The sequence below is a fragment of the Durotheca rogersii genome (genome assembly GCF_024521655.1).
Source record: "Durotheca rogersii strain YMJ 92031201 chromosome Unknown GGS23scaffold_4, whole genome shotgun sequence".
NCBI classification, from domain to species: domain Eukaryota; kingdom Fungi; phylum Ascomycota; class Sordariomycetes; order Xylariales; family Xylariaceae; genus Durotheca; species Durotheca rogersii.
This window is the reverse complement of record NW_026251235.1, coordinates 485,122-508,776: the sequence shown is the minus strand read 5'-3', so window position 1 is coordinate 508,776 and position 23,655 is coordinate 485,122. Positions and strand designations below refer to the sequence as shown.

At 56.7% G+C, this 23,655-nt stretch overlaps 7 protein-coding genes across 7 annotated transcripts; 3 read left to right on the top strand and 4 right to left on the bottom strand.

Annotated features, from left to right (window-relative positions):
• Positions 1 to 91: 91 nt before the first annotated feature.
• GGS23DRAFT_554179 (CDK-activating kinase assembly factor MAT1-domain-containing protein) lies at positions 92 to 2,335 on the top strand. Its single transcript, XM_051515516.1, has one exon. It carries the CDS (start codon positions 478 to 480, stop codon positions 1,675 to 1,677), a length of 1,200 nt encoding a protein of 399 aa, XP_051374506.1. The 5' UTR covers positions 92 to 477; the 3' UTR covers positions 1,678 to 2,335.
• Positions 2,336 to 3,738: 1,403 nt separating this feature from the next.
• GGS23DRAFT_355020 (ANTH-domain-containing protein) lies at positions 3,739 to 6,308 on the bottom strand. The gene is made up of 5 exons (XM_051513177.1): positions 6,005 to 6,308; positions 5,663 to 5,900; positions 5,385 to 5,575; positions 5,181 to 5,289; positions 3,739 to 5,120 (listed from the first exon to the last, which is right to left on the bottom strand). Exons 1-5 carry the CDS (start codon positions 6,050 to 6,052, stop codon positions 3,826 to 3,828), a joined length of 1,881 nt encoding a protein of 626 aa, XP_051374505.1. The 5' UTR covers positions 6,053 to 6,308; the 3' UTR covers positions 3,739 to 3,825.
• A 589-nt stretch (positions 6,309 to 6,897) lies between these two features.
• GGS23DRAFT_554175 (uncharacterized protein) lies at positions 6,898 to 8,461 on the bottom strand. The gene is made up of 3 exons (XM_051515515.1): positions 8,445 to 8,461; positions 7,773 to 8,369; positions 6,898 to 7,683 (listed from the first exon to the last, which is right to left on the bottom strand). The coding sequence occupies exons 2-3, from the start codon at positions 7,877 to 7,879 to the stop codon at positions 7,257 to 7,259; spliced, it is 534 nt and encodes a 177-aa protein (XP_051374504.1). The 5' UTR covers positions 7,880 to 8,369; positions 8,445 to 8,461; the 3' UTR covers positions 6,898 to 7,256.
• Positions 8,462 to 9,315: 854 nt separating this feature from the next.
• On the top strand, positions 9,316 to 11,872 carry GGS23DRAFT_355049 (tRNA synthetases class II-domain-containing protein). The gene is made up of 3 exons (XM_051513178.1): positions 9,316 to 9,562; positions 9,634 to 10,661; positions 10,736 to 11,872. The coding sequence occupies exons 2-3, from the start codon at positions 9,642 to 9,644 to the stop codon at positions 11,684 to 11,686; spliced, it is 1,971 nt and encodes a 656-aa protein (XP_051374503.1). The 5' UTR covers positions 9,316 to 9,562; positions 9,634 to 9,641; the 3' UTR covers positions 11,687 to 11,872.
• A 501-nt stretch (positions 11,873 to 12,373) lies between these two features.
• Positions 12,374 to 17,071, bottom strand: GGS23DRAFT_355063 (glycosyltransferase family 1 protein). Its single transcript, XM_051513179.1, has 6 exons — positions 16,606 to 17,071; positions 15,853 to 16,537; positions 15,550 to 15,786; positions 14,724 to 15,491; positions 13,868 to 14,661; positions 12,374 to 13,807 (listed from the first exon to the last, which is right to left on the bottom strand). The coding sequence occupies exons 1-6, from the start codon at positions 16,835 to 16,837 to the stop codon at positions 12,474 to 12,476; spliced, it is 4,050 nt and encodes a 1,349-aa protein (XP_051374502.1). The 5' UTR covers positions 16,838 to 17,071; the 3' UTR covers positions 12,374 to 12,473.
• A 1,461-nt stretch (positions 17,072 to 18,532) lies between these two features.
• GGS23DRAFT_554164 (retinol dehydrogenase 13) lies at positions 18,533 to 20,515 on the top strand. Its single transcript, XM_051515514.1, has 2 exons — positions 18,533 to 19,207; positions 19,303 to 20,515. The coding sequence occupies exons 1-2, from the start codon at positions 19,196 to 19,198 to the stop codon at positions 20,287 to 20,289; spliced, it is 999 nt and encodes a 332-aa protein (XP_051374501.1). The 5' UTR covers positions 18,533 to 19,195; the 3' UTR covers positions 20,290 to 20,515.
• A 1,185-nt stretch (positions 20,516 to 21,700) lies between these two features.
• GGS23DRAFT_554160 (Sec61beta family-domain-containing protein) lies at positions 21,701 to 23,180 on the bottom strand. Its single transcript, XM_051515513.1, has 4 exons — positions 22,969 to 23,180; positions 22,617 to 22,821; positions 22,452 to 22,547; positions 21,701 to 22,391 (listed from the first exon to the last, which is right to left on the bottom strand). The coding sequence occupies exons 1-4, from the start codon at positions 22,969 to 22,971 to the stop codon at positions 22,357 to 22,359; spliced, it is 339 nt and encodes a 112-aa protein (XP_051374500.1). The 5' UTR covers positions 22,972 to 23,180; the 3' UTR covers positions 21,701 to 22,356.
• Positions 23,181 to 23,655: the final 475 nt, after the last annotated feature.

The window sequence follows — 23,655 nt, the reverse complement described above, 5'->3', positions numbered from 1 at the left end:
TTGATTAATCGTTGATTAGTCGGGCGGCCCCCCTGAAGCTAAGTTCCGTTCCAAGCTGCGTCTCCTTCGAAGCTTCAGTTCCACCCGCCTCCCTCCTCCTCCTCCTCCTCCTCCTCCTCCTCCTCCTCCTCCTCCTCTCTTCTTCCTTACCGCCATCCAGAGCCCAAACCGCCTCCTCAGCTACCAAGGCGACCGCACTCGACCCCACGGTAACCCGACGGCTGTAATCCTCCCCTTAGCTTGTCCCCGTGCCACCGCGCTCCAATCCAATGAGTTACCACCAGCTGTCGGTGCACCTCGTTCCCCTCGACTTCGCCCTCCCGAATCGCCCACCACCCCAACGTGCCGCCCCCGCCCACTCGCACCCCCGAGTCGGGCCGTGACCCTAGTAGCAGATACCACCATCTCTGGACGTTGTATCCTACTTGCTACACAGACATTCCTGCCGTCGACGCAGCCGCGATAACAGCACAGAGAATGAGCGCGATGTCTCGCAAGAACGCGTCTACCGTCGCGGGGCGGCCCAATGCCGATCCTGCGTCCACCATCCCCGACGAGTTCTGCCCCGTGTGTAAGCGCATGCGCTACCTAAACAGAGACATGGAGTTCCTCATAAACCCGGAGTGCTACCACCCCATGTGCAGCAGCTGCGTTAACAACATCTTCGGCAAGGGGCCGGCCCAGTGCCCCTACGCGTCCTGCACCAAGACCCTGCGCCAGCGCGGCTTCCGTTCTTCTTTCTTCGGCGACCTGACTGTGGAACGCGAGGTGGACGTGCGCCGTCGCGTCCAGGCCGTCTTCAACATGGCCCAGGACGATTTTGTCTCGCTGCGCGACTTCAACGACTACCTGCAGCAAGTCGAAGACTTGACGTTTTCCCTCGTATCCGGTGGCGAGGCCGAACGCCGCAATGCGGAGGCGGACCTCCTCACCTACGAGCAGAAGCACCGCGAGGAGATCGAGCGCAATAAGAAGCGCGGCCAAACTGCGGAGGCCCAAAGGCGCCAGCGCGATGCCGCCGCGGCTGCGGCCGTCAAACAGCGCCGTCTCGAGGAGCAGCGCGAAGAAGAGAGCGCTCGCGCCGAAGAGGCCAGCATCAATGCCGAGGTTATGGAAGCCCTCGCCAAGGGTGAGCCCGGCACGGCCGCCGAGATCCAGGCTCGCATCGTCGAACGGAAGCGCAACCGCATCGCCGAGATCACCAACGCCAACTTCTCCAAGGTCTTCGAGAGCAACGGGTACCGACCCAGCTCGACCACCGCTGCTGCCCCCGGTGGCGCCAGCAGCCTACTCTCGATTCGCGGCCTCAAGGACCAGTCGCAACGGGACAAGGAGAACGACGACTTCCAGGCGAGGGAGTATTACTCCCGCCCCTACGACCCGTTCGCCGGACTCGACCTGGAGCCGACGCGCTACAAGCTCCGCGAGAACTACGAGAACCCCTGGCTCCAGGAGGCGCGCACGCGCGACGACCACCGCGTCCCCGGCTACAGCACCCAAGAGTACATCGCGCGCGCCGTTTTTGAGGCCTTTGCCGGACTCGGCGTCTTCGTGGCCGACGAGAAGGCGGACAGTCGGCGAGATGCGGGCACGGTTAGCGCCGGAGCCGCGGCCGCGCCGGGGACGACGAGCGGCGCGTCCGGCGGCAAGATGGAGGTCGACGACGTCTTCTCCTGAGCAGACGGCCGGACACACCGAAGATAGAGGGTGCCTGAACACGGTGCCGATCTACGTCACGATATCTACGGCTACTCGGATGGGCCGTAGAATAAAGAGTAGCTACAGCCACCATCTACTCACCTACTTACGCGCAACGGTATCAAGGAGTCCCTCTCGAAACCAGAGGGTAACTAGAAGGCATACTGGCACTAAGAAGACGAGATCACCTCACTAGGGTGACCATGTTTTGACACTACCTCAAGCCTGATGCAACTACGAAGAATATACCACGTCTCTCCACCGGGCCCTCCGCAGGTCCTCGCCTGCGGGAAAAATTTTCAATACATCACGCTACGTAGGGACGACCTCTCGCGTCATCCATCTACTCTATTCAGGTATCCAGTCTTGCACGGCGCACGTGTATGTCCGAGGAATCAGCATCATCGGAAGGGCACGAGGCGGAAAGTGGGAGGCTAGCACGGGAGCAGCACGAGAGGAGGAACACGGGACGTCTCCAGCTCGCGCGGCAGACGGGGGAACATGGGGGGGGGGGGCTGGATGCGGGTGCAACCTGACACACCACAGTCCTCCCGGATAGACAAAAGAAGCACAAGGTAGACGGCGCTCGCGCCCCTGTATCTAGAAGCGCGCCGCGAACGGCCTGGCCACCCCCCCAGGTCTATAGGTAGACGAGGGAGAACGGCGGATCGGCCGGGCGTAGGTAACCAACCCCCCAGCGGCCATGCGGCGCGCGGGCGGTATAGAGAGGAGGCGCATGAGGACCGGGGTAGAAGCTACTAAGCAGATAGACAGCGGCGCAGGCAGAGAAGAGAATGAATGTTTCGCGCCCGGTCTGGGTTATATCTGTCCATTGCCCGCCCCCGGCGCCAGCCCCTCGCGTCCCTGCCAGCCAAGGGGGGCACCCCGCTTCCTCGGCCCCAGCGCGGCGGACGCACCCCCCGTCGCGGCCGGCCTCCCCGATACTGCTTACTCCCCGCTTATCCTTGCACCCTTGCACATAGGTATACTATACCCACATAGCCGCACACACGCATATGTATATGTATATGTATATATATATATATAGGTATAAGATATATACCTAACCCACGCACCCTCCCCGCCCCTCTCCCCTCTCCCCCTCTCCCCCTCTCCCTCCGCCCGCATCCCTCGCCCCCCCCCCACCCCCGTTCCCCTTACCACCACGCCGCACATACCGCGAGCGAGTGCTCAGGCTGTATCTATCTCGACGACGCGGGGCGCAGACGCCGCGGGCGGGGCTGCGTGAACCTACACCAGACGCCGGCCGCCGGACCGGGCGAGCAGGGGTGTCTCCGTCCTGCCGCGGCGCCGTTCCGCCTCAGACGGATAACTACCCCCGACCGGCCGGGCCACGGCGCCCCGCCCTGCCCCAGACAACAACCGGCGGCGGCGGATCTGCTACCCTTCTAGATACGTAATGGCACCGCCGGACCGGGGCCCAATCCCTCCCATCTTCTCCCGCCCGGTGACCGCTCCGGGCCCGCCCAGCCGCGCGACGGGGCCGACGGCGCCGGCGCTGCTGCGGCTCTGCTACCGGCGCTTCTGTCTATCTCCCGCGTCTTGCTAGCTTGCTGCTGCTTTCTGTCTATATATATATATATATATAATTGAAAAAAAAACGGGTACTCCCCTTCCAACTCAATCCCGCCTCCCCCGTGTGCTGTGTCGCGCGAGATCGGCGGGTATGTGCTTACGCATTTTCTCCCCCTCCGCCGCCGGTACTAGCGGCAGCCGGTTAGACCGGGCGATGTACGGCCCGGCTGGCGGTAGTGATAGGGACCACCCTACGTACGCGTTGCAGGCCCGTTGTTGTGTCTCGCCAAATCCCATGTTTTTGTATTTGGTTGGGCTTTCTTCCCTCTGCCTCCGTCCTCGAGCTCGGGCTATACTCGTAGTAAACGGCACCACCCTCTTCTCCGTCCTTAACGTCCCAGCGAGAGAAACGAAGTGAAACTCCCAAAAAAAAGAATTAGTATCAACGCCTCGCTTTATGCGTATTTGAACAAGTTTTGAGGAGAAAACCACCCCACCCCCCCCTTTCATTATCTTATCCTCTCTTCGTCCGTCCGTCGGATCCTCGTGTTTCGTGCTTATTATACCCCTCCGATTCCGGGCTGCACCACCTCACTGCTGCCAAGGCGTCTGCGTCGCCGGCCGCGGGAACACCGGCATCGCTTCCAGATGGTCCAATCCTCCGCCTATGGGCTGCTGCCCGTGCTGCCAGCCCATCCCCGTCTGGTGATTCACGAAAGCCCCTTGCCGGAACGGATTCGTGCTGCCGGTTGGCTGAGCCATGAGTCCGCCGCTGGTCTGAGGCCGCTGAGGCTGGCTCTGTGCTTGACCGCCGAAGTTTCGGGCGAACGGATTGGTTCCCGTAGCCGTCGGTTGAAGCGGAGCCGGTGCCGGTGCCGGTGCCGGGGGCTGCGACTGGAAGGGAGAGCTAGAAGAAGGGTCTGAGAACGGGGGGATGGCTGATGGGGATGTACGAGCGAATGGGTTCGTGTTTTGCCGTTGTAGACCGCCTTGGTTTTGAGCATTGGTAGGTGCCAGGAAGGCGCTGTTAGGCGGCCCCGTCGGGTTGGCCATCATCATCGATGCTCTGAAGGGGTTAGTTATCTGCTGGCCGGGTTGGAGGCCGGTCTGCATAGGGGGCGCGAGAGTCCCGGCTTGGAACGGCGTAACCGAGTCTTGCGGTATAGATGGTAGGCTACCAGGCGAGAAGGTTGGTTGTGGCGTGTAGCCGCCAAAACCGGCACCTGTGAAGTTGGGCAGGATTTGGTTCGGTACGCCTTGCTGCGGGAACGGCCCGGCATTCGGCTGTGAGAAGGGTCCGCTATTAGGTTGGAAGCCCGTAGGCTGAGACACGAACCCGTTGGCCTGGAGCTGGACCGTCTGCGGAATGCCGAATGCACCATTCGAGGGCCAAGGGTTGCCTGTAGACACCGGTAGGCTAATCTGGCCCATCTGTAGCTGCGGGTTTGGCTGTACTGCCATGGTCGTCTGGTTCTGTTCTATCGAGTCGAAGAAGTCGATGAGATCCGGGTCTGGTCCTTTGGCTGCTTGAGGCTGCGGGTTCGACAGCGGTGCGGACCCGTTCGCTTTGGCGGCGGCAGATTTCGAGTCCGATGTGCCCTTATCAGCCTTTGCCGACAGCCCCGTGCCGCCCTTCTTCTTGGCGTCGAGCTCTGCTAGATACTGTCTACGGTGGATCTCGAAATCGGGATCTTTCAGGTATTCCTCGAGCTGACGCCGAAGATTAATCGGGGCATGCTTCAACTTCGGGACCTCGACTCTCGTATGGGGCTCCCATTGCCTCGCGACGGCTAGGTACTGGACCACGTAGTCTGTCTGCTTGGTGAAGGTCTGGTAAATCTCTAATGCCCTCTCTGCATCCGGTTTCGACATCTCGAAGAAATGACCTGGGGGCAAACAAAACGGTGAGTCTGATTCTGATTCGTAGGTTCATCATCCTGACTTACCCAAGATGTTGATCATAGCTTGGTTCAACACTTGAAACAGCGACAATAGGTCTAGCACCAGAAGCCTAAAGACGGTGATGGTGATTTCATTTTCCGGATCTTCGAGAACCTGTCTGGTGTCAGCACCTGCATTCACGATTGTCTCCATCTCACAATCGTGGCCACCGCAACCGTGTGCCCGGCAGGTAGACTCCGATAACTTACGTTGCACTTTAGTAGGGCGGTCAGTTGGCGCTCGACAGCCTCGGTCTCCCTCAGCAGCCCCTTGTCGACCGAGAGCTTCTCTAGGCGCGTCTCCTTGGCCCGAACCCAGTCCACCTTGGTGTCTCGAAAAGCGCGCACCCGCTCGGCGAGGTAGCTAGCATAGTGTCGTATGTTTCGGCCCTGGATTTGTGCTACCAAGCAAGTTAGACATGCCCGCTGTCTTGGGGGGTTGTGATGTCGGGTCGCTCCGACGGATCCCGCGTTGGCCCTCTACTCACCATCCGTGAAGGGACCGATAGCTATCAAGTTGCGGTGTTTCGCGAGATATGCCAGTGTCGCATCCGGAGATCCCTCCCTGATCATGAGGTGGATCGTTATCAGGCTCTTGAACACTACGGTCCATGTCGAATCTCGTAACCGGAACTGCAGCGCGCGGAAAACCTCTCCCACCCCTGCCTCCCCGGAGTGCGTAGCGACGAGAATGTGTTCGATATACTTGGTCTTGGGAGGGGCAGCCTATCGGGGAATATAACCATCAGCCGCGTGAACACGATTTCATGCAGTAGGGTAGTGGCCTAGCTCCACATCGGGCCCATGTAGGGGGGGATGGGGGGACTGACCTTGATCTTGGTTGCGCCCTTGACGGACTTCTCGAAGGAGCTCGACATGGTGCCGGAGCGCCTGCGAACGTTATCGCGGATCTCGACTCGGCTATTGGACGCGTCTATGGGGCCCGGACTCCTCTCCTACGGCTTGGGCACCAAAGCAAGACGTTCCGGCTTACGGCGGAACGAGAAGGGAAATAAAGACAAGAAGAGGGAAAAAAAAAAAAGGAGCGCGTATGGAGACGGCAACGGGAACTGGGAAGGCTTGTTTGTCAGAGTCGGCAGCGTCGGACAAAGGCGGCAATCGTAATCGGGTTGCGACGTAAGAGCTGAGCAGATTCGCAGAAGAGAGGCTCCGAGTGGGCTGGCTGGGCTGGGCTGCAGCGGCTCGATTCGGTGAGGATGGATGTCGGATAGGCGGACTCAAGCTGTTCGTCACGGCTGTCCCATGTCCATCGCGAAATGATTGGCGGTAGGAGAGAGAGTGCTGCTAATTTCCATACAGGGTATTACCGATAAACCCTATGCTGTCGGTAAGGATGATGGGACTCCGGCTGCGAGGCTGGTGGTATTTATTTATTTTTGGGGGGAGAAGGTGTGTGTGCTATTATGTGTGGCAACGAGCCCGGACAAGCTCGGGGGGGAAGAAGTGAGAATTATATGAGAGACGGGAGATTGGAGATGGTGCTGGAGTTGGTAGGTGGTGGTGGTAATAGAGAAAGACAGACAGATCGGCGCCAAGAGAGAGTGGACGTCGGCCAGTCGGCACCAGGCTGGTCCACACCTATCGATATCAGGAGGTACCTGGGGACGTAGGTAGATTGACCGCATACGATGTACCTGCACGCCCGACCTGACCTAACCTCGGTGGGTTCGGATGGATGTCTACCTATAGGTCCCTGCCCGAATCTATCGCCTTAGGTACCTACACCTAACCTGCCCATTTCAACATCTCAACCTTCGGACTCACGGACGGGACGAAGTCATCCCATACAGGTACACCTACGTCTACCTACCTCCTCTTTATGCTGATGTGCATCACAAGGTGTGATTGCTATCAGGTAGCCCTGGGCCTGCCACAGCTACCACCGTCCTGTCCGTAGGTATTATGTGCCTACGTGGATCTGACGGATGGATCTGCCATAGCGATCAATGGCACCGGTCCCCCTGCGGGCTCATATTCGGTGGAATCCGTGCGTGAGAAGTATGACGCTGCGCCTCTCATCATAACATCGAACCCGGCACATGTACATGCAACCGGCAGACCCTAATCCAGCTGCGTTGGGTACCTATCAGGTATCACCGAGCCAGATTGGGAGGTTCGTGGACACATGTGCACGCATACACAGCTTGGCCAGCGGCAGGTTCTGCGTAAGAGATGCAAATACCGCCCATCCTCCCCAGCCCACGCAAAGCACCTCCACGCCCGGTTATGGCCACTGGCCACTGCCCGAGGTACGTGCCTAGTGTACGTACGAACAGGGGAGATGCACATGTATGCTGTATCAGGTAACATTAGGAGGCAGAGTACGTGGGACCAAAATATAGGTATACATTGCTGCTGCGCATGTCTACGTACGGCTCTATTCGCCTGTGGCAAAGCACCTGCACTCCGACGGACGTCTACCCAGAAGAGAGCATGAGGCGGTCCGGGGCGGACGAGTGCTAACATGAGATCGCCTACGCTGGCTGGCCTATGAAGATAAATAAGTACTTGGGCAGGTCGGTACCCAACAAGGGCAAAACAGGAGATTACGCCCCTGTCGTTGCGGTGCATACGTGCCTAACAAATAGGAGCTGGCGTCCAGAGGTGGGATGCAGAGCAAACCGCCACGCCAGGGAGGAGGTAGAGATGGTCTGTCGATTCCTATCGACGGACCCAAGACACATATCGCGCACGTCCACCGGCTCGGACGCAATGCGCTAAGAGAACCTGGCTTGCTACATACATCAGGCAGTGGGACAGACGACAGAAGGTCTCGGGAAGATGTCGGTAGGCATGATCGCTAACGCGACGCTAATACACAGTCTTTAGGTGTGCTAAGCGAGGAGAGGCCGGGAAGACAGCAACAGAAAGAATTCGACACGAAAACCCGGGATAGAGGGGTGGGATCAACACGCGAAGACGAACAGGGAGGGGGGAGAGAGAAGAGAGAGAGGGAGGCAGGGAGGGGGTCGAAGGCTTCCTTCTGCAGATTCAAATATGGGGTATATCAGAGTGGCCGTCTCGCGTCCGATGTATAACAAGGTCGAGGTGTGTCGAACGCTTATTTCATGCTTCCGACTCTTCGTCGCAACAGAACCGCTTAAGCCCCGAGGGGGAGAGTTCTGGAGCTCGGAAAGGAGGAAGACATCATATGGTACACGCGGCTTTCATCATCTGTCATCACTACAGTCAGCGACGGGATCCGCGAGGGGCGACCACGCGGTCGTTGGCGGCAGCAGGTCAACTTACTTGTATTTGAATTGGAAGGATGAAGAAAAAAAGAGGAAAAAAAGGTCGATATGCAAGCTCCGGCCGACAGCCAAAAACGGATATAGGGACTCTGTAGGTGTGGAGCCTGGCCTGCGGACCCTGCGCATGGTGACGAGCCAATGGGGGGGCTCAACCTGCCCGCGCCGGAGAGGGACATTCATTTATCCATTGATTAGCTAACAAGACGTAGGTCCGGCTTGACGTCCAGGGACCTAGGTACCGTCCCAGGTGGTATATTAGGTACACCCCCTGCGAGTACGAGCTTGAGAAGTAAACGGAGCGAAATCGGCGTGCCAAATTACAGGTATCTGTATACAGCGACACCCAGCAGCCCCGCCAGACGCCGCTAGGCGCACGCCTCCCACCAGTAGCCCACTTGCCTACCTGGGCAGCGAGTAACAGAAGCTCACAAAATATTTTGCAGCAATCTCGCGAGACAGACAGACAACCCGGGCGGGAAAAGAGACAGCGCGAGGGGAGAATACGGGAACCACGGAACAACTTCAGGATCGCTAGAATCCGATGTCAGCTCTATGGCTAGGCTTCCCTCGATCCTGTTGTTTAGAGGCGCCCTGAGGTGTAGCCGCCCGCACATCCAAGGGCGTCGTCTGCCTCTCGTGTCTCATTCCCTCTCTCGAGTCCCGCTGCGCCAGCGCCCCCCGTTTTTGCCATGGAGCCATACGAGGGCTCTCCACGATGATGCCTCTAAGGACGACGCCTCTAAGGACGATGCCCCTAAGGACGTCGCCTCTAAGGACGACGCCTCTAAGGACGACACCTCTAAGGACAATGCCTCTGAAGACAGCGCCTCTGAAGATAGCGCCTCTAAGGACGATGCCTCTGAAGACAGCGCCTCTGAGGACAGCGCTTCTAAGAACAAGGCCTCTGAAGACAGCGCTTCTAAGGACAAGGCCTCTGAAGATAGCGCTTCTGAAGATAGCGCCTCTAAGGACAAGGCCTCTAAAGACAGCGCCTCTAAGGGCAAAGCCTCTAAGGGCAAGGCCTCTAAAGACAGCGCTTCTAAGAACGAGGCCTCCAGCAAGACCAAATCAAAAGCGCATCCGCCCAGTGCCACCACGTTTGACCATCTAGCCGATGTCTGTAAGATACACATTCCCTTCTTCCCCCTCCGTCGGCCCTCGAGAACTATGAGTTGACCCGAACCAAGTTTTCGGCATGGACCAGGTGGAGACCACACCGGTCAGCGAATTCAAGCGCAATGGCCAAGTCGTCCTCTACGGCTTTCTCGGGAAGCAGAAGGCCGTGAGCTCTGTCCTGAGCTTCTGCGATTTCGAGATTTCTAGCAGAGAAGTGGCTCTCCAGATCGTTTCCCAGTGGGACAGGGAGGGTTCGTCAAGCCACCGCACTCACAAGCAACTCCTGGAAATACCGGCCTACAGCCCCGTTCTCGTGTCGGGAACCCTTCAGCCGTCCGAGAAGAAAACGCCTTTCGACCCTACCCTCTTCTTCGCTAAGCAGTGGGATATCAGACTGACCGGAATAGCGCCCCTCAACAATTTCCCCAGCGATATCATAGTCTCTAAGGATGCTGTGTGGCCGCCGCAATCTCGCCACTTACAGCTGCGGTTCGACCACCTCCTCCGAGATCGGTTGCGCTTCCGCGACCAGATCCGGACGACCCTCACGAGGAAGCTGCAGGAATTGGATTTCGTCCACATCGACACGCCCATCCTCTTCAAGTCGACGCCCGAAGGCGCGCGGGAATTCCTCGTCCCGACGAGGCGGAAGGGGTACGCGTACGCGTTGCCCCAGAGCCCCCAGCAGTACAAGCAGCTGCTCATGGCCAGCGGCGTGCACAAGTACTACCAGTGGGCGAGGTGCTTTCGCGACGAGGATCATCGTTCCGACAGGCAGCCCGAGTTCACCCAGCTCGACATGGAGATGGCCTTCACCACCTCCACCGGCATTATTGAGACCGTCAACCTGCTCATCACACAAGTCTTCACCCACATGACGCATCATGCCATTCCGCTCGACGTCAACGGCGTACGGCACACCTTGACGACCTCGGCCACGAAGAAGGAGTCGAAAACTGGGTTCACCAAAGTCAGGGATCCCGATCTCCCCCGTTTCACATACCGTGGTGTGCCGAAACAAATAGCGTATATCCAATGTATAACACGCTACGGCACCGACAAACCAGACCTGCGCCTCCAGTGCCCCGAAGTAACGAATGTATGTGATATCCCAATGCTAAACGGCCCATATATATATATCTGCCCACCAACCGCAACACTAACACGAGGCAGATCTTCCCATTCACAGTCCCCCTCGACAGGAAGCTGGTGAAAAGGCTCGCCGACGACGACGAGAAACCCTACGTCGAGTTCTGCAAGTTCAGACTCAACCTGACGCCCGACAAGGCGTTTGACTTCATACACGAGTTCCTCGCGGGGATACCGAGAAACAACGAGCTCAATCTCACCCCCGGCTACCATCCTGTCGCCTTCGTCTCTGACAAGCTCCTGCTCGACGACGGGCTCGCCGATCTCGGCAGTCGCGCCGTCAGCTGGATCCAGACGTACAAGAACAACAACGGCTGGTGCGAGTTCTCCATGGGCGACATCCTCCTCGTGCACGCGCGGCCCAAGGCGCCGCTCGACGGCTGCTCCTCCACCGACCTCGGCCGGCTGCGCACCGCCGTCCACCGCGCCGCCGTCGAGAAGGGCTACCTGCCGCGCGACAACGACTTCGCCAGCGTCTGGGTGCGCGAGTTCCCCATGTTCACGGCGGACGCGGCCGGCGAGAAGGGCGGCCAGGGCGGCGGCGCCGGGTTCTCGGCGACGCACCACCCGTTCACGGCGCCGGCGAGCGCCGAGGACCTGGCGCTGCTGTCCAAGGACCCGCTGGCGGCGCGCGGCGACTCGTTCGACCTGGTGATCAACGGCGTCGAGGTGGGCGGCGGCAGCCGCCGCATCCACGACGCGGAGCTGCAGAAGTACGTGCTGCGCAACGTGCTGCGCATGGGCGAGGCGGGCGCGAAGCGCTTTGACCACCTGCTCGAGGCGCTGCGCGCCGGCTGCCCGCCGCACGCCGGCTTCGCGCTGGGCTTCGACCGCCTCATCGCCGTGCTGACGGACTCGCCGACCGTGCGCGACGTCATAGCGTTCCCCAAGACGGGGAGCGGCGAGGATCCGCTCGTGGGCAGCCCCGCCAAGGTCACCAAGGAGCAGGCGTCCACGTACAACCTCCGGACGTGAGGAGCCGAGGGCGGCAGCGGAAGGGAGCCGGGGAGGCGGAATGCGATGCGCGGCGCGGCGCCGTCGGGACGAATTCTACCCACGGATACCTAACGAACGTCGCGAGCGCACCAGGTGTCGGACATGTAGGCTATGCGGATAGATCGAGACCGTGTACGATAAAGGTGCTAGATCGACACGCGCGCGCGTTGACAGATGGGGGGTGGAGGATGTATATACTCGGCTGCTCGATACGCGCTCCATCGTCGGGCGTGCTTAGGTAGGACACCTATAAGAGGGGAGGAGAAAAAAAGAAAGAGGGGGGGGGATCAGGTGTGGCCAGAGGATGTAAAAAAGAGAGAAAAAAAATAGAAAAACCAAGGCATGAAAGAATGCCTTTCACTCTTCTCCAACTCTGGCACCCTATCTATTCGTCGTGTACATCCCGCGCAGAAAACTCGAGAGCAGGCATAACCTTGCTGCGTGTACGCGTGTACGGTTCGATAGTGTTACGAGGGACATGTTGTAAAAGACGGTCAGAATGTGCGAGAGAGCGGGAGATATTAGTCCTCTCTTGTTTCCGCAGCGGCTGGTTATCGGCGGTCTAAAGCAGGAATGCGACAAAAAGGAGGGGGGGTATCGTTTCCACCGCGTTCCGGCCTTCTCCTTCTCCCGTCTCTGTCCCCGCCTTGTCCTCCTCCTCCTCGTGATCGTGATGCCACAACCACCTAGCGAAAACGCCGTCGCGGGCGCCAATCTGTCTATCTGCTCAAGGTGCCTTCCTTCCATCCTACCCTCCCGTAGAGCCCTAGATCCGAGACGGCCCGCCCCCGCTCCCGCCGCCCTGTCCCGTTTGCAAGCTCTCCTCGAGCGCCCGCCTCAGCTGCTCGTCCTCGTCCTCGTCCCCGTCGCCGACCTCGTTCTGCTGCTTTCCCGTGAGCGCCGCCGCCGCCGCCGCCTTGCGGTATTCTTCTTCGATGATGCTCTGTCGCTTGACGTACTCCATGACGATTTCCTCCTCCGTCTTCATCGACGAAACCCTAACCAGCTCCTCCCGGTGCACCCGCTCCGACTCCTCTATGGCGCGTCGGAGGAGCTCCTCTTCCTCCTTGCTTGCGGCATGCGGCAGGGATTTCTCGGCCTGGGAGGCCTCTATAGCCTTCCTGAGCTCTTCGTCCTCGTCGAGGCCGTCGCTGTTCTTCTGCTCCGCTTCCGAAATCTGGAGCGCTTTCTTGTACTCCTCATCCTCGTCTTGGTCTCCCGAGCTGCGCTCCGTTTGTGACCTCTCGAGAGCCAGTTTGAAGTCTTCGTCTTCTGAAGTGTCGTCATGCCTGATGATACCCTTCTGCTGGTTCTGGTAATGCTCAGCCATGCTAAGCTGTACGGCCTGTTCGATCAACGCTGCATATTCCTCATCGGTAATATCCATCAAGTTGTCCGGTATGCGAGGAGGAAGTTGTGGCGGCGGGTTATCCCCAGGAAGGGGATGCTTAACATCGATGGGGTATCCATGACCTTGGCCAGTGGATATTTGGGACGAAGACGATGCAAAAGAGCTCATCGTCGTTGATCTTCGTCTCAACACCCCAACGCTCGATCGGATCGCCTGTTCGACCCTAGCGTCTTCGGTCGCGTCTCCTCGGGAGGTTTCTCGCACCGCAGCCTGAATTGCTTGCTCAAACTCTTCGTCCTGTGCACGTAAGCTGTCGGTACTGGGAGCGGTAGGGAGCATTTCGCCAACATGGGTTCCGCCCGTGGCTGCAGCCTCCGCCCGCTTTCTCTTCCATCCCCTCATCTGCCCATCAAACGGAGCAGCCCTTATGGGAAGCCAGCTGGTCCTCGCTGGCTCGTCGCTAGAGGTACGCTCCGGAGTAGCCGACCCATTCTCAGGCGGTGCGGGCGATACGTCTCTCGACTTCCCTTTCTGTCTTTGCTTAAACGCGTAGAAACCTTTGAGGTTTTTCTTCTCAGTAAACCAACGAGCTTCTATATCTTGGCGCTCCCCCGCCGAAGAATCGGCCAAATCCCTTCGGCCCTGGGAAATACGAGACGCGACGATATATTTATGAGCGCTCTGAGCGAACAGGCTGCGAATCTCAGCATGGACGCCAGCCATGGTGTATGCCGGGATAGACCACATCGCTACCGCGATAATTAGCCTTACCCAGTTTGATCGAGGTAATGTTGGTTGTCAGAACTTACCTGCCGCGGGTTTCAAAACAAGCCCCCCGATCCCTCTGCCGAACCCCTTCAAAAGCCCTATGCCGCCATCCTTCTCTGCACCTCTGATGGGCTGTGTAACTAGCCCGGTGATCCCGTCGTATAGCCCAAAGCCAAACTCTTTGCCAGCGACCTTGAGCCCGCTGGTGAAATCGGTGACTTTTTCTAGGGGGCGGACGGTGTCATCATTGTATAGGGTCGGTACGTTTCTAAAGCCCCTCGCAAGCCCCAGGCAGAAGTGCATCGGGCTTTTCATACCCGTCGCCACGATGTTATTTATGCTCTTACCAGCACCTAGCGCCCTCTCCAAGTTCCTGCTTCCGGCGTTCGGTGAGGTCGTGCCCGGTCTTGATGTCGAGTTACTATGCTGATGGCGAGGTGTAGGGGGAGGTACCGAAGGTGATCTTGAACGTTCAGAAGCAATTGATGCGAGAGGTGCTAGACTAGGCGCACTACTGTTTGGAGTCGTCATACCGATCTGGCTTAACGGACGCCTCGCCGCGTTAGTAGTAGATACCGTTGTGGTTGATGTTGCAATCGAATTGGTCTGGGTCAAGGGGTTCAGATTACCGTCCTCGCTTGAAACAACTGTGGCGGAATCGTCTCCAGGTTTCTCGGACGGCACTGACCCTGGGCCTTTAGCTGCTTTGAAAATATCTCGAGGGAAATCTGTTATAGACATGGCAATGCTTCCCATGTCTCCCAACAACGCAGATGTGGTTGCTGAAATCGGATCGGTCGGGTGGTCTTCGGTGCTGTACTCCTTCGCGCGGAACCTGACAACACATCAGTAAATTGAAGGCGTAGCGGATCCGTCGAGGCCCGGAAGCTTGCTCACAATTTTAGGTCGGAGTATTTTAGATATCCGTTGTCCACAAGAGTGGCGGCTGCCAATCCACTGAGGCGGACTTTGGATCGCCGAACACGCCAGACAGCGACTCGACTCGGAGCTAGCGAGCAGCGGAGCTTTTCGTAGTCAAGATGCCTGTGGAAGCTCTGTGCCCCGACATGGGTGCCTTTCTCTTCTCGTATCCTCTCTCCCAGCTCATGGGCTCGCTGTTGAGTTTCAGGTTTCAGTGCAACTCGGATGGCCTCGGCTAGCGTCGCCGGGGTCAGTCTCTTGTATGGGATGGGATCCGGGCCTGCTCCGGCCCTCGCTACCATAGCACCCCAAAAAGGCTGGTCCCCAAAGAACGGGACGACGATAGTGGGCTTTCCGGCACTAATCCCGGCCGCGGTGGTTCCGGCGCCTCCATGGTGGCAGACCGCGGCGACATGCTGAAATAGCCAATCATGGGGGACATTCCCAAGCATAAAGATGTTGTCAGGCATGCCGACAGCGTCCGCCCCCAGTCCACCCCATCCCTTCGAAACGAGAGCACGAACACCCGTCTCTGCGACCGCGTCGAAGATCGTCCGGGTCAACTCATTCGGGTCATCGACGACGATGGAACCGAATCCTATGTACACCGGGGGCGGGCCCGCTGCCAGGAACGCCGCTAGTTCAGGCTCGGGAGTATACGACGAAGCCAAGTTAAGAAAGTAAAATCCGGCGATGTCGATATGCTGTCCCCAGTCATTCGGTTTGGGGATCAGAGCCGGAGACCTGCAGTGTATACGTGAGACTTGTGCTCAACTTCAAGTATGCGATTTCTTGGACCTACCAGCAGTACGTGTACGGGATTCGGAGGCGAGTAAGCACAGCAGGCGCCCACATCAAGGAGAGGGGTTCAAGATCAAGAACCTTGGTGCGAAAGCGGTTTATCACATCGCCAAGCCCTTGCCAGGTCATCATTTCAACCAAGGCATAAGAGACATAATTCGTAGTGACCGGATCCGTATTCGAGGATTGAATATTGGCTAACGGTTGCGGGAATGCTCTTGTCGGTGACCAAGGCATGCTTCTCACATGTTAGCCAGGTGTTTCTTGTGCGCATTCGAGGTAGGGGAAAGGGGGCTCTCCGTACGTGAACATTAGGTGCAGAGGCACACCTAGCTTCTCGGCAACATGTATGTGTGCAAAGCTCGGAGGGTTTGCGATGATAGCATCGGCAACAAAAGCCCTATGACCCCCTAACTCTTCCGGTGGCGTAGGCGGTTCTTCGTCGGCGTCGTCCCCGCGTCTGCGATCGAAGCGCGGTGCTGGTCCGAGACCATCTCCCGTTTCTATGCAGGATCTCCAGCACCCCAGGACGATCTCCTCGATTCCCTTTCGTCTCTTCGTGATCTCCCCGCTCTTCAGCGCATCGATGCCAGGCATCAGCCCCGGATTCTTGACCATGAAGGCCATGAGTTCGGCGGGATCTCCACCGATATTGAAAAACTCCAGCCCATTCTCCTCCACGAACTTCTGGAAGGTGGTGTGAGTCGCTACTCTCACGCGGTGGCCATAGGTGTTCTTCAAAACTTGCCCCAGCGCGACAAACGGCTGAACATCACCTCGCGACCCGACGATTTGTATTACGACGTTCAACTGTGGCGGCGGCTTCTGCCCCGGTTCGCCGCCCAGGCTCGGGGGGATGTAAGGGGGCGGTAGAGGAGACTCTGCGGATGCACTAACGCTCTCTCTTAATTGATTCCGTAGGGTTGGAGCTATAATATCGGCCAGGTGGGGAGTTGTCTGATTGATATTGATGTTTACTCGGCCATCCTCTGCGACAGGTCTCCAAGTCAGCTGCAAAACCGCGACGAGTGCACCGACTGGTGCATAAATGGCCTACCTGTAACAGCAGCGCCAGCATCAAAGCCGGCCTGGTGGAGGGAGAGCTGGTCGTGCAGTTCGCTGTAAGCTGGTGGGACGTCTTCTTCGACCACGAGCTGGGGGTCTTCCGGGATAAGACCAGTATTGTAGCCCTCATGCACCACGACTTCGGGCGCGTCACTGGAGGTTGGCCGGCGAGGAGCTGGCGCAGGTTCGTCGGCCGCCTGTTTTTTTTCGTCGACGATAGCCATAATGACGGAGAGAACGATGGAACTACCGAATTAACTCAAGTGTCATATGGAAGAGGGTGATCAGGACTTATGGGGCGAAGGGAGGCGGAAGGGCAGTAAAGTTGACGTCCTGGGAGGGGATGCTGGAAGTAGGGAAGGGAGTGGTGACGAAAGGAGGGGTATCACATAAGGGAGGGGCGAACTGCAGCGATCGAAACTCGGATAAGTATCACAGGTGAGAAGGAAGCCGAGTCAGTGAGCATAGACGGGATTTATTGAGACGTGAGGTCCACGCCGTGAGCGTAGGTTAGTTGCTATGTCCTGCGCTGCCATCGCAGTGCCGCCGAGCTGGAACGCGGGTGTATTTAAAAAAAAAGAGCGAGGTAGGCTCACCTCCGATCTGATCGACGAGACACAGCAGGACAGGGGTGTGAGGGACCTGGCCTTACCGGCCCACGTCAGTTATATGGGTAGGACGGCCACGACCATTCACAGGGGATCCCATTCCCATCCGTCGAGCCTCCGAACCTGCAGCCGGCGGATACGAAAATTAAACGAAAAATACCGCTTTGACAAGCCATAGGTACCACCAACTACGTAGTAACGTGGATCAAGCGCATATGAAGCCACGGGGCTACAGCTCCACAGAGCTCGCGATCCTCGCATCGTGGGCGAATCTCGGTTTCGTTGACCGCGACAAGACTGGGCCGGTCTATGGCGCCGTCTTACATGCAAACGGCAACGGCACAGCAGCTAAGACCATTCTCGTAGGGAGCTGAGCTAGGCTTCCTCGTCAAGACTCGGGGCCGCGGGGCATGAAGAAGAGGAAGAGAGGTTGCGTGGCCTGGCATAGGGGGAGCTGGGATAGGGAAGCCTTACTTCTATTGGCCTCCGTGGCTGGGGTGGTGAAGAGGGAGGTGGCAGTAACCTGACAGATGACGAAACGATTGTGGCGGTGCATGCACCGACTTCCAATCACCATATTGACACAATACCTAGGTACTTACCTATCTACGAGGGCAGACTCGCTATCGTAAGTGGGAGGTACCCGATAACCTCATACATCCGCTGAGTACCTGCAAGAAACTTAATATACGCGTGCTATACCTCGGGCGGGAAGTAGGCGACATATCCGGTATGTACCTGCGTTCTGATATAGGTGGATTGGGTACCTCGTACAGAAGGCCGAAGAGGTATACCGCATAGAGGTAAAGGTACTTCCTGCCTCCTCTGTCCGTATACTTAAGTACCTAACCTACCTCAGGTACCTGCCTGTACCTAGTAACCCGCAGGCAGCGAGTCCCGCCGACGTCCCGACAGAGCAGAGCTTTCTCGCACTCGGACTCGTCTCCGGTTTGCCCATCCCAGGCACCCGCGCCAGTGCCGCATGCCCAGGAATAGCCACGGGGACTTGGGATTGATCTCATCATGCACCCGACTGCCGAATGCGATAGGCGGACCGAACGCATCAATCGGCCAGGGTGGAGGTGTCGTGAATCAACGTGTAGGTATATACCTACGCACTAGGTCCTGGCATAGACCTCCCCGACAGAGGATGGCACGAGGGTCACCGAGACGTCGCCGACCCCAAGCGACTCTATTTTTCCCCACATAAAGGTGACTGTCTCTATTCGGAGGCGTGTCTGCTTGTGTCCGTAATTGGCTCGTGGAAGTCGAGAAGTTGAGAAGTTGAGAAGTGGAAGAGGGAGAGGGAGAGGGAGAGGGAGAGGGAGAGGGAGAAAATGCCACTCCCGAACATAGTTCTCTATAAGCATGATATAGTCCCCTATAGAAGGCTGAGCGTTAAAAGAATCGAGAAAGACTTGGAGATGAAAACAATCTAGGCAGGGGAGGGGACGAAAACGAAAGCGGACAGGGAACCTGCCAGTTTTTATTAATAAGCGTAGGGCCTAAGTCCAGCAGTATTCTGACTGATCTCCTTCCAAGTATGATCGATGCTGACCGCAGTCTGCCACTTACTCTCCGTTACCGCCGGCCTGGGTCCCTGGACGGTAACTTAGAACCTCCTTAACTCCTTCTTTGCGAGGGGAGCGTTCTCGGGCTGACGCCATCTACATGGCGCCCACGATATCCTGCCGCAGTCGATCTCCAACGTCGCCGGGCCAGAACGATCTTAACACCGTCAACTCCGGCTTGCGATCCGCACCGTAGCATTGAAGAGGGGACTTGAGATGCATGGTGGAGGGATCGAATCACACGTTCTCGCGGAGAAGTCGAACGGGGACGCCTGGCCATGGCCCTGCGCTGGATTGTCAGGGGATATTCGTGGTGAGACCGCCTCGTCAGATCGAACAAGACGGCGTTTGTCTCTGATTATAAAAGCAGGCCGACGGCTGACATCCAGGTTGTTTCTTCGGAATGAATAACTACCTACCAAACCATCAGAGTCGGCGCAGCCAGAAACCATCAAAACAGGAAAAGGACAAAGCAAAAGATACGACTCGTGTCAATTGCGTCATACCAACATTATCCTCATCGCCATGTCTCCGTTTGGATTCCACAGTCGCTGCGAGGATGTCGCTAAGGCCTTTGCCGACAAGATCAAGGGCCGCACATTCCTCATCACGGGCGTCTCCGAGAAGAGCATCGGGGCCAACCTCGCCTACGCCCTCGCCGCCGAGGCGCCGGCCCGCATCCTCCTGGTCGGCCGGAACAAGAGCAGGATCGACCCGGTGGTGCGGCGGATCGCGACGAACTATCCGGACGTAGTGGCGACCTTCGTGCCTTGCGACCTGACCGACTTCGACTCGGTGCGCGCGGCGGCGCGGCGGATCAACGAGGACGCGGCGATCCCGCGCGTCGACGTCGTCGTTAACAACGCCGGCGTCATGGCGCCGGTGAAGTACACGCTCGACAAGCAGGGCTACGAGCTCAGCCTGTCGGCGAACCACCTGGGGCACTTCCTGCTGACGGCGCTGCTGCTGCCCAAGATCGTGGCGGCGGCGCCGGGCGCCCGCGTCGTCAACGTGTCGAGCCGCGGCCACGCGGCCGGGCCGTTCCGCTTCGACGACTGGAACTTCTCGGGCGGCGCCGCGTACGACGGCTGGAGCGCGTACGGGCAGTCGAAAACGGCCAACATCCTGTTCTCGGCGGAGCTCGGCCGGCGGCTCGCGGGGGCCGGCATCCGCGCCTACGCCGTCCACCCGGGCGCCATCATCGGCACCGGCCTCGCCGACCACCTCGGCGAGGGCGAGTGGCAGGGCATCTACGAGGTCGCCCTGCGCAACACGGGCCATGAGTTCCCCGCCCTCAACGACCTCAAGGACCTGTCCGCCGGCACCGCGTCCCTCGCCGCCGCCGCCCTCGACCCGGACCTGGACGGCCAGTCCGGCGCCTACATCGTCGACTGCCAGGTCGCCCGGCCTCTCGAGCCGTACGCCGAAGACCCGGAGAACGCGCGCAAGCTGTGGGAGCTGAGCGAGGAGCTCGTCGGGCAGAAACTCGAACTCTGAGCGGCCTATCGGATGTGTGATAGAGACGGGAGGAGTATTCCTGTGGGGAGGGCAAAAGGGGGGGATTTAGGAAAATCGCAACCTTCTTTTGAGGAAACGGGGAGACGGGCATGCCACACACCCCGTCGCGATCTTTGTTAAATAGCGACGGGTCGGGCAGTCAAATCAATAATATTACGTGAGGCTCTACAGTCATCACCACTCACCAGGTAACACCGCTTTCTGCACCAGAGCACACCCGTAACACTGTTCGAGTATCTCCACTCACTCCGGCTGCTAGCCTACGGAGTCGCATAGCTATAACTGGGAAAAAACTCCACTTTTCGGTACGTATACCCTAGGGGTGTGGTAGGTAAGAAGGTGTAGGTTGAATATTTAATTATACGTAGGGAAGGAGCTACCCTCTGGTTAGGTCGGCTAATAGGTAAGCTAGGCTACCGCTTTACGAGCTACCCCTTTACGAGGTAAACGATTTATCCCTGTAAAAAACCGGGAAAAAATCAGAAAAATCGGAAATTTACTTACGTAATTAATTAGCTTCATTAAATCAACATATAAATTTTTTGGATTTTTCGCTTAGTAATATAAAAAGTTATATATAATTTTAGGTTCTTTAAAATTATATTAATAGTTTCTTATATAATTTATTAATAACCTTATTAACTATACTTATGTCGATATATATATCTATTTTTTTTACGGTAATAAAGTAGGTTTATTACTTAATACTTTATTTTATAAATAGAAAAATAATTAGTATTAAGTAATCTTATTTTTATTCTTTATTTTTATTTTTATTTAATTTATTATTTTAAGAAAATTACGTTTTTAAATAAGTTAAAACTTTTTAAAATTATACTTATTTTTATAGTAAGAATTTTACCTTTTCGATTGTCCTATTTTTTTATATAAAGAGGTTCTAAAAAAGAATACTAAAAATTTACGTTGTAAATACTTAATTAATTTAATAGAAATTAGAAAAATAAAAAGAAAAAAGTTTACGTAATCTTAATTATTATTTTATTTATAGTATAAAGGATTAGGTAATAAATTTACTTTATTATCGTAAAAGAAATAAGTTAAGAGGCTAATATAAAGTATAATTAATAGATTTATTAATAAATTATATGGTAAATTATTAATATAGTTTTAAAAAACCTTAAATCGTAAATAATTTCTTATATTAGTAACCGAAAAATCCGAAAAAATTATATGTTAATTTAATAAAGCTAATTAATTACGTAAGTAAATTTCCGATTTTTCTGATTTTTTCCCGGTTTTTTACAGGGATAAATCGTTTACCTCGTAAAGGGGTAGCTCGTAAAGCGGTAGCCTATAACTTTATTCGTATATATATAAGCTATTACGAATATAATATCAAGCTATCGGGGACTTGCATTAAATATATATACCTCCTCCCATTAGGGGCGTATGTGTAGACGATAAAACTGGGGCGTTCGACCGAAAAGTGGAGTTTTTTCCCAGTTGTAGCTATGCGACTCCGTACTGGCCTAGGCAACTCCTAGCCGAGTACGCAGCATCGACGCCACACAAAATAAGCTAGGGCCATCGTCGAGGTAGCCCTGCCCTCCCGTATTGTTATCCCCAATTGATTCCGATTTCGTGAAAGAGCCGACTAGCTGGCCGGTCTCCCTTTAAGACTAACTGTGTGTATAGTAGCTCGTTGTTCTGGGGGAGATCGGTGACCGCATCTAGCTGTCTCACAGAACCGCTGCATTCACCGGGTCCGTTTGCTTCTCACCGTGGATGATTCCAATTCTGATTACGTTTGCCGCCTCTTTAAAACTCCCGCGATTAAATACAACACTCGTTTGGTACACCATCACAATCAAGGCCGGGGGATTCTCATCGCGCAAGCTGGCCAGGGCCTTTTTTCTGCTTTTTGTATGATACAATGTGCCGGTTACCCAGACGCCGGGAAAGCACTCCTGTCTAACATTCCTGCTGATGTTGACGTCGGCCCCCATCAGTTGTACTCTGCGTCGCAGCTGGTCGAGAGTCGCAGTGATCAGTCACCGCGCCGTCTCTCCCGGCCCCGAGACTCGTCTAGCTGGAGAATCGCCGGGTGATCTTGGCAATGACTGGCCAAGTTATTAGCAATGGCGCCGTGTGGGCGATGGGATATTGGGGGTAGCACGTACTGTGTAAGGCAACGACGCTAAAGATGAAAACCAGAGAGAGCACAAGGACGACGACAGGATCAACCTTCAGGCCGGGGGACTCGTCCGTGTAAAGCTCTAGAGGCAGACCTTAGTTAGTAACACATTACGCGACGGAGCATTGGAGTGCCCTCGCCCTTGACATACTCAGCATCGTGCTACTGCTCCCGCCGACGCCGGCGGCCCGGGTGCTGTTCGGCCGCGCATTGGCGATCTTCTCCTTCTGATCGGCGGCGGCTCTCCGTCGGATGGCAGTTCGCGCGCCTCCCGGGGGGGCGGGAGACGAGGGACGGGCGGTGCTGATGGCGGAAGACGCCGGCGAATTGACGGGGGAGGACGGGCGGGGGGAAGACTATATAGGAGTCCCGGTGGTTAGCGCGATTGCGAAGTTAAAGGGGGCAAGGAACTAGACGCGAGCGACACCCAGCTCGCGCGCCGTCGTGGCTGTCGAGGTTCCGAATGGCGAAATGGATGCGGCGTGGAGAAATGAACAACATACCATGGTGAAAGCGGAAGACGGCGGAAAGAAATCAGGAATACAAACTACGCCTCCTCGTACGTGGTGGTCCTGGTAAGGGCTGTGGTGAGCAGAAATGAAAATGAATGGGAGAAGAAGATGAAGTCGCGTGTGCAGGTGATGTAGAAGGGCGTCCGGGTCCGTAGGTGGTAGGAAATCCGGGGTGCAATTGAGGCCACGATTTTGGAAAGCTCCTTTGCGATGCACGCCAAGCCATGGCTTACCTAAGGCCTACATCGCTTGGCTGATGGCGGAGTATCTCTTTGTCCGGTGTCCCGATATGCGGGAGTGCTTGCCCAGGCCGGTTTCGTGTATCAGACTTAGGTAATTGCCGGCATGCCTTGGGCAAATCGACCCTATCGCGTGCCTGCCAAGGCGTCAAGCCACATGCGGGCGCCCCACCAGCGGTGCCCAACGCGAGGCGGTACCTCGGTAAGGTACCTATGTACGAGGTATCTGTAAGATACGCGACAGTGCCTGTAGGTACCCGGTACCTCCATAACCGGCCAGACGGGCGACGGCTGTGGCTTGGCCTCGCTCACTCTGCGGGGCCACGCAGGTCTGCCCCACTTGGATTCCCGTCCATCGGCACCCGGAAAAGGCACCTAACCAGGTTATCGAAACCTGCTCCCAAATGCCTGACCCCACCAGACTTCCCCATCTCGACCT

Coding starts and splice junctions, on each gene's coding strand:
- GGS23DRAFT_554179 (XM_051515516.1), top strand. CDS start 478: ATGAGCGCGATGTCTCGCAAGAACGCGTCTACCGTCGCGGGGCGGCCC.
- GGS23DRAFT_355020 (XM_051513177.1), bottom strand. CDS start 6,052: ATGTCGAGCTCCTTCGAGAAGTCCGTCAAGGGCGCAACCAAGATCAAG. Junction 5,576..5,662: donor TATCGGTCCCTTCACGGATG/GTGAGTAGAGGG, acceptor CTTGCTTGGTAG/CACAAATCCAGGGCCGAAAC. Junction 5,290..5,384: donor CCGCCCTACTAAAGTGCAAC/GTAAGTTATCGG, acceptor GACACCAGACAG/GTTCTCGAAGATCCGGAAAA.
- GGS23DRAFT_554175 (XM_051515515.1), bottom strand. CDS start 7,879: ATGTGTCTTGGGTCCGTCGATAGGAATCGACAGACCATCTCTACCTCC. Junction 7,684..7,772: donor CGCCAGCTCCTATTTGTTAG/GCACGTATGCAC, acceptor TTATCTTCATAG/GCCAGCCAGCGTAGGCGATC.
- GGS23DRAFT_355049 (XM_051513178.1), top strand. CDS start 9,642: ATGGACCAGGTGGAGACCACACCGGTCAGCGAATTCAAGCGCAATGGC. Junction 10,662..10,735: donor AGTGCCCCGAAGTAACGAAT/GTATGTGATATC, acceptor AACACGAGGCAG/ATCTTCCCATTCACAGTCCC.
- GGS23DRAFT_355063 (XM_051513179.1), bottom strand. CDS start 16,837: ATGGCTATCGTCGACGAAAAAAAACAGGCGGCCGACGAACCTGCGCCA. Junction 14,662..14,723: donor AAATACTCCGACCTAAAATT/GTGAGCAAGCTT, acceptor ATGTGTTGTCAG/GTTCCGCGCGAAGGAGTACA. Junction 13,808..13,867: donor TGTTTTGAAACCCGCGGCAG/GTAAGTTCTGAC, acceptor TTATCGCGGTAG/CGATGTGGTCTATCCCGGCA.
- GGS23DRAFT_554160 (XM_051515513.1), bottom strand. Junction 22,548..22,616: donor GAGCAGTAGCACGATGCTGA/GTATGTCAAGGG, acceptor GTCTGCCTCTAG/AGCTTTACACGGACGAGTCC. Junction 22,392..22,451: donor TAGCGTCGTTGCCTTACACA/GTACGTGCTACC, acceptor TAACTTGGCCAG/TCATTGCCAAGATCACCCGG.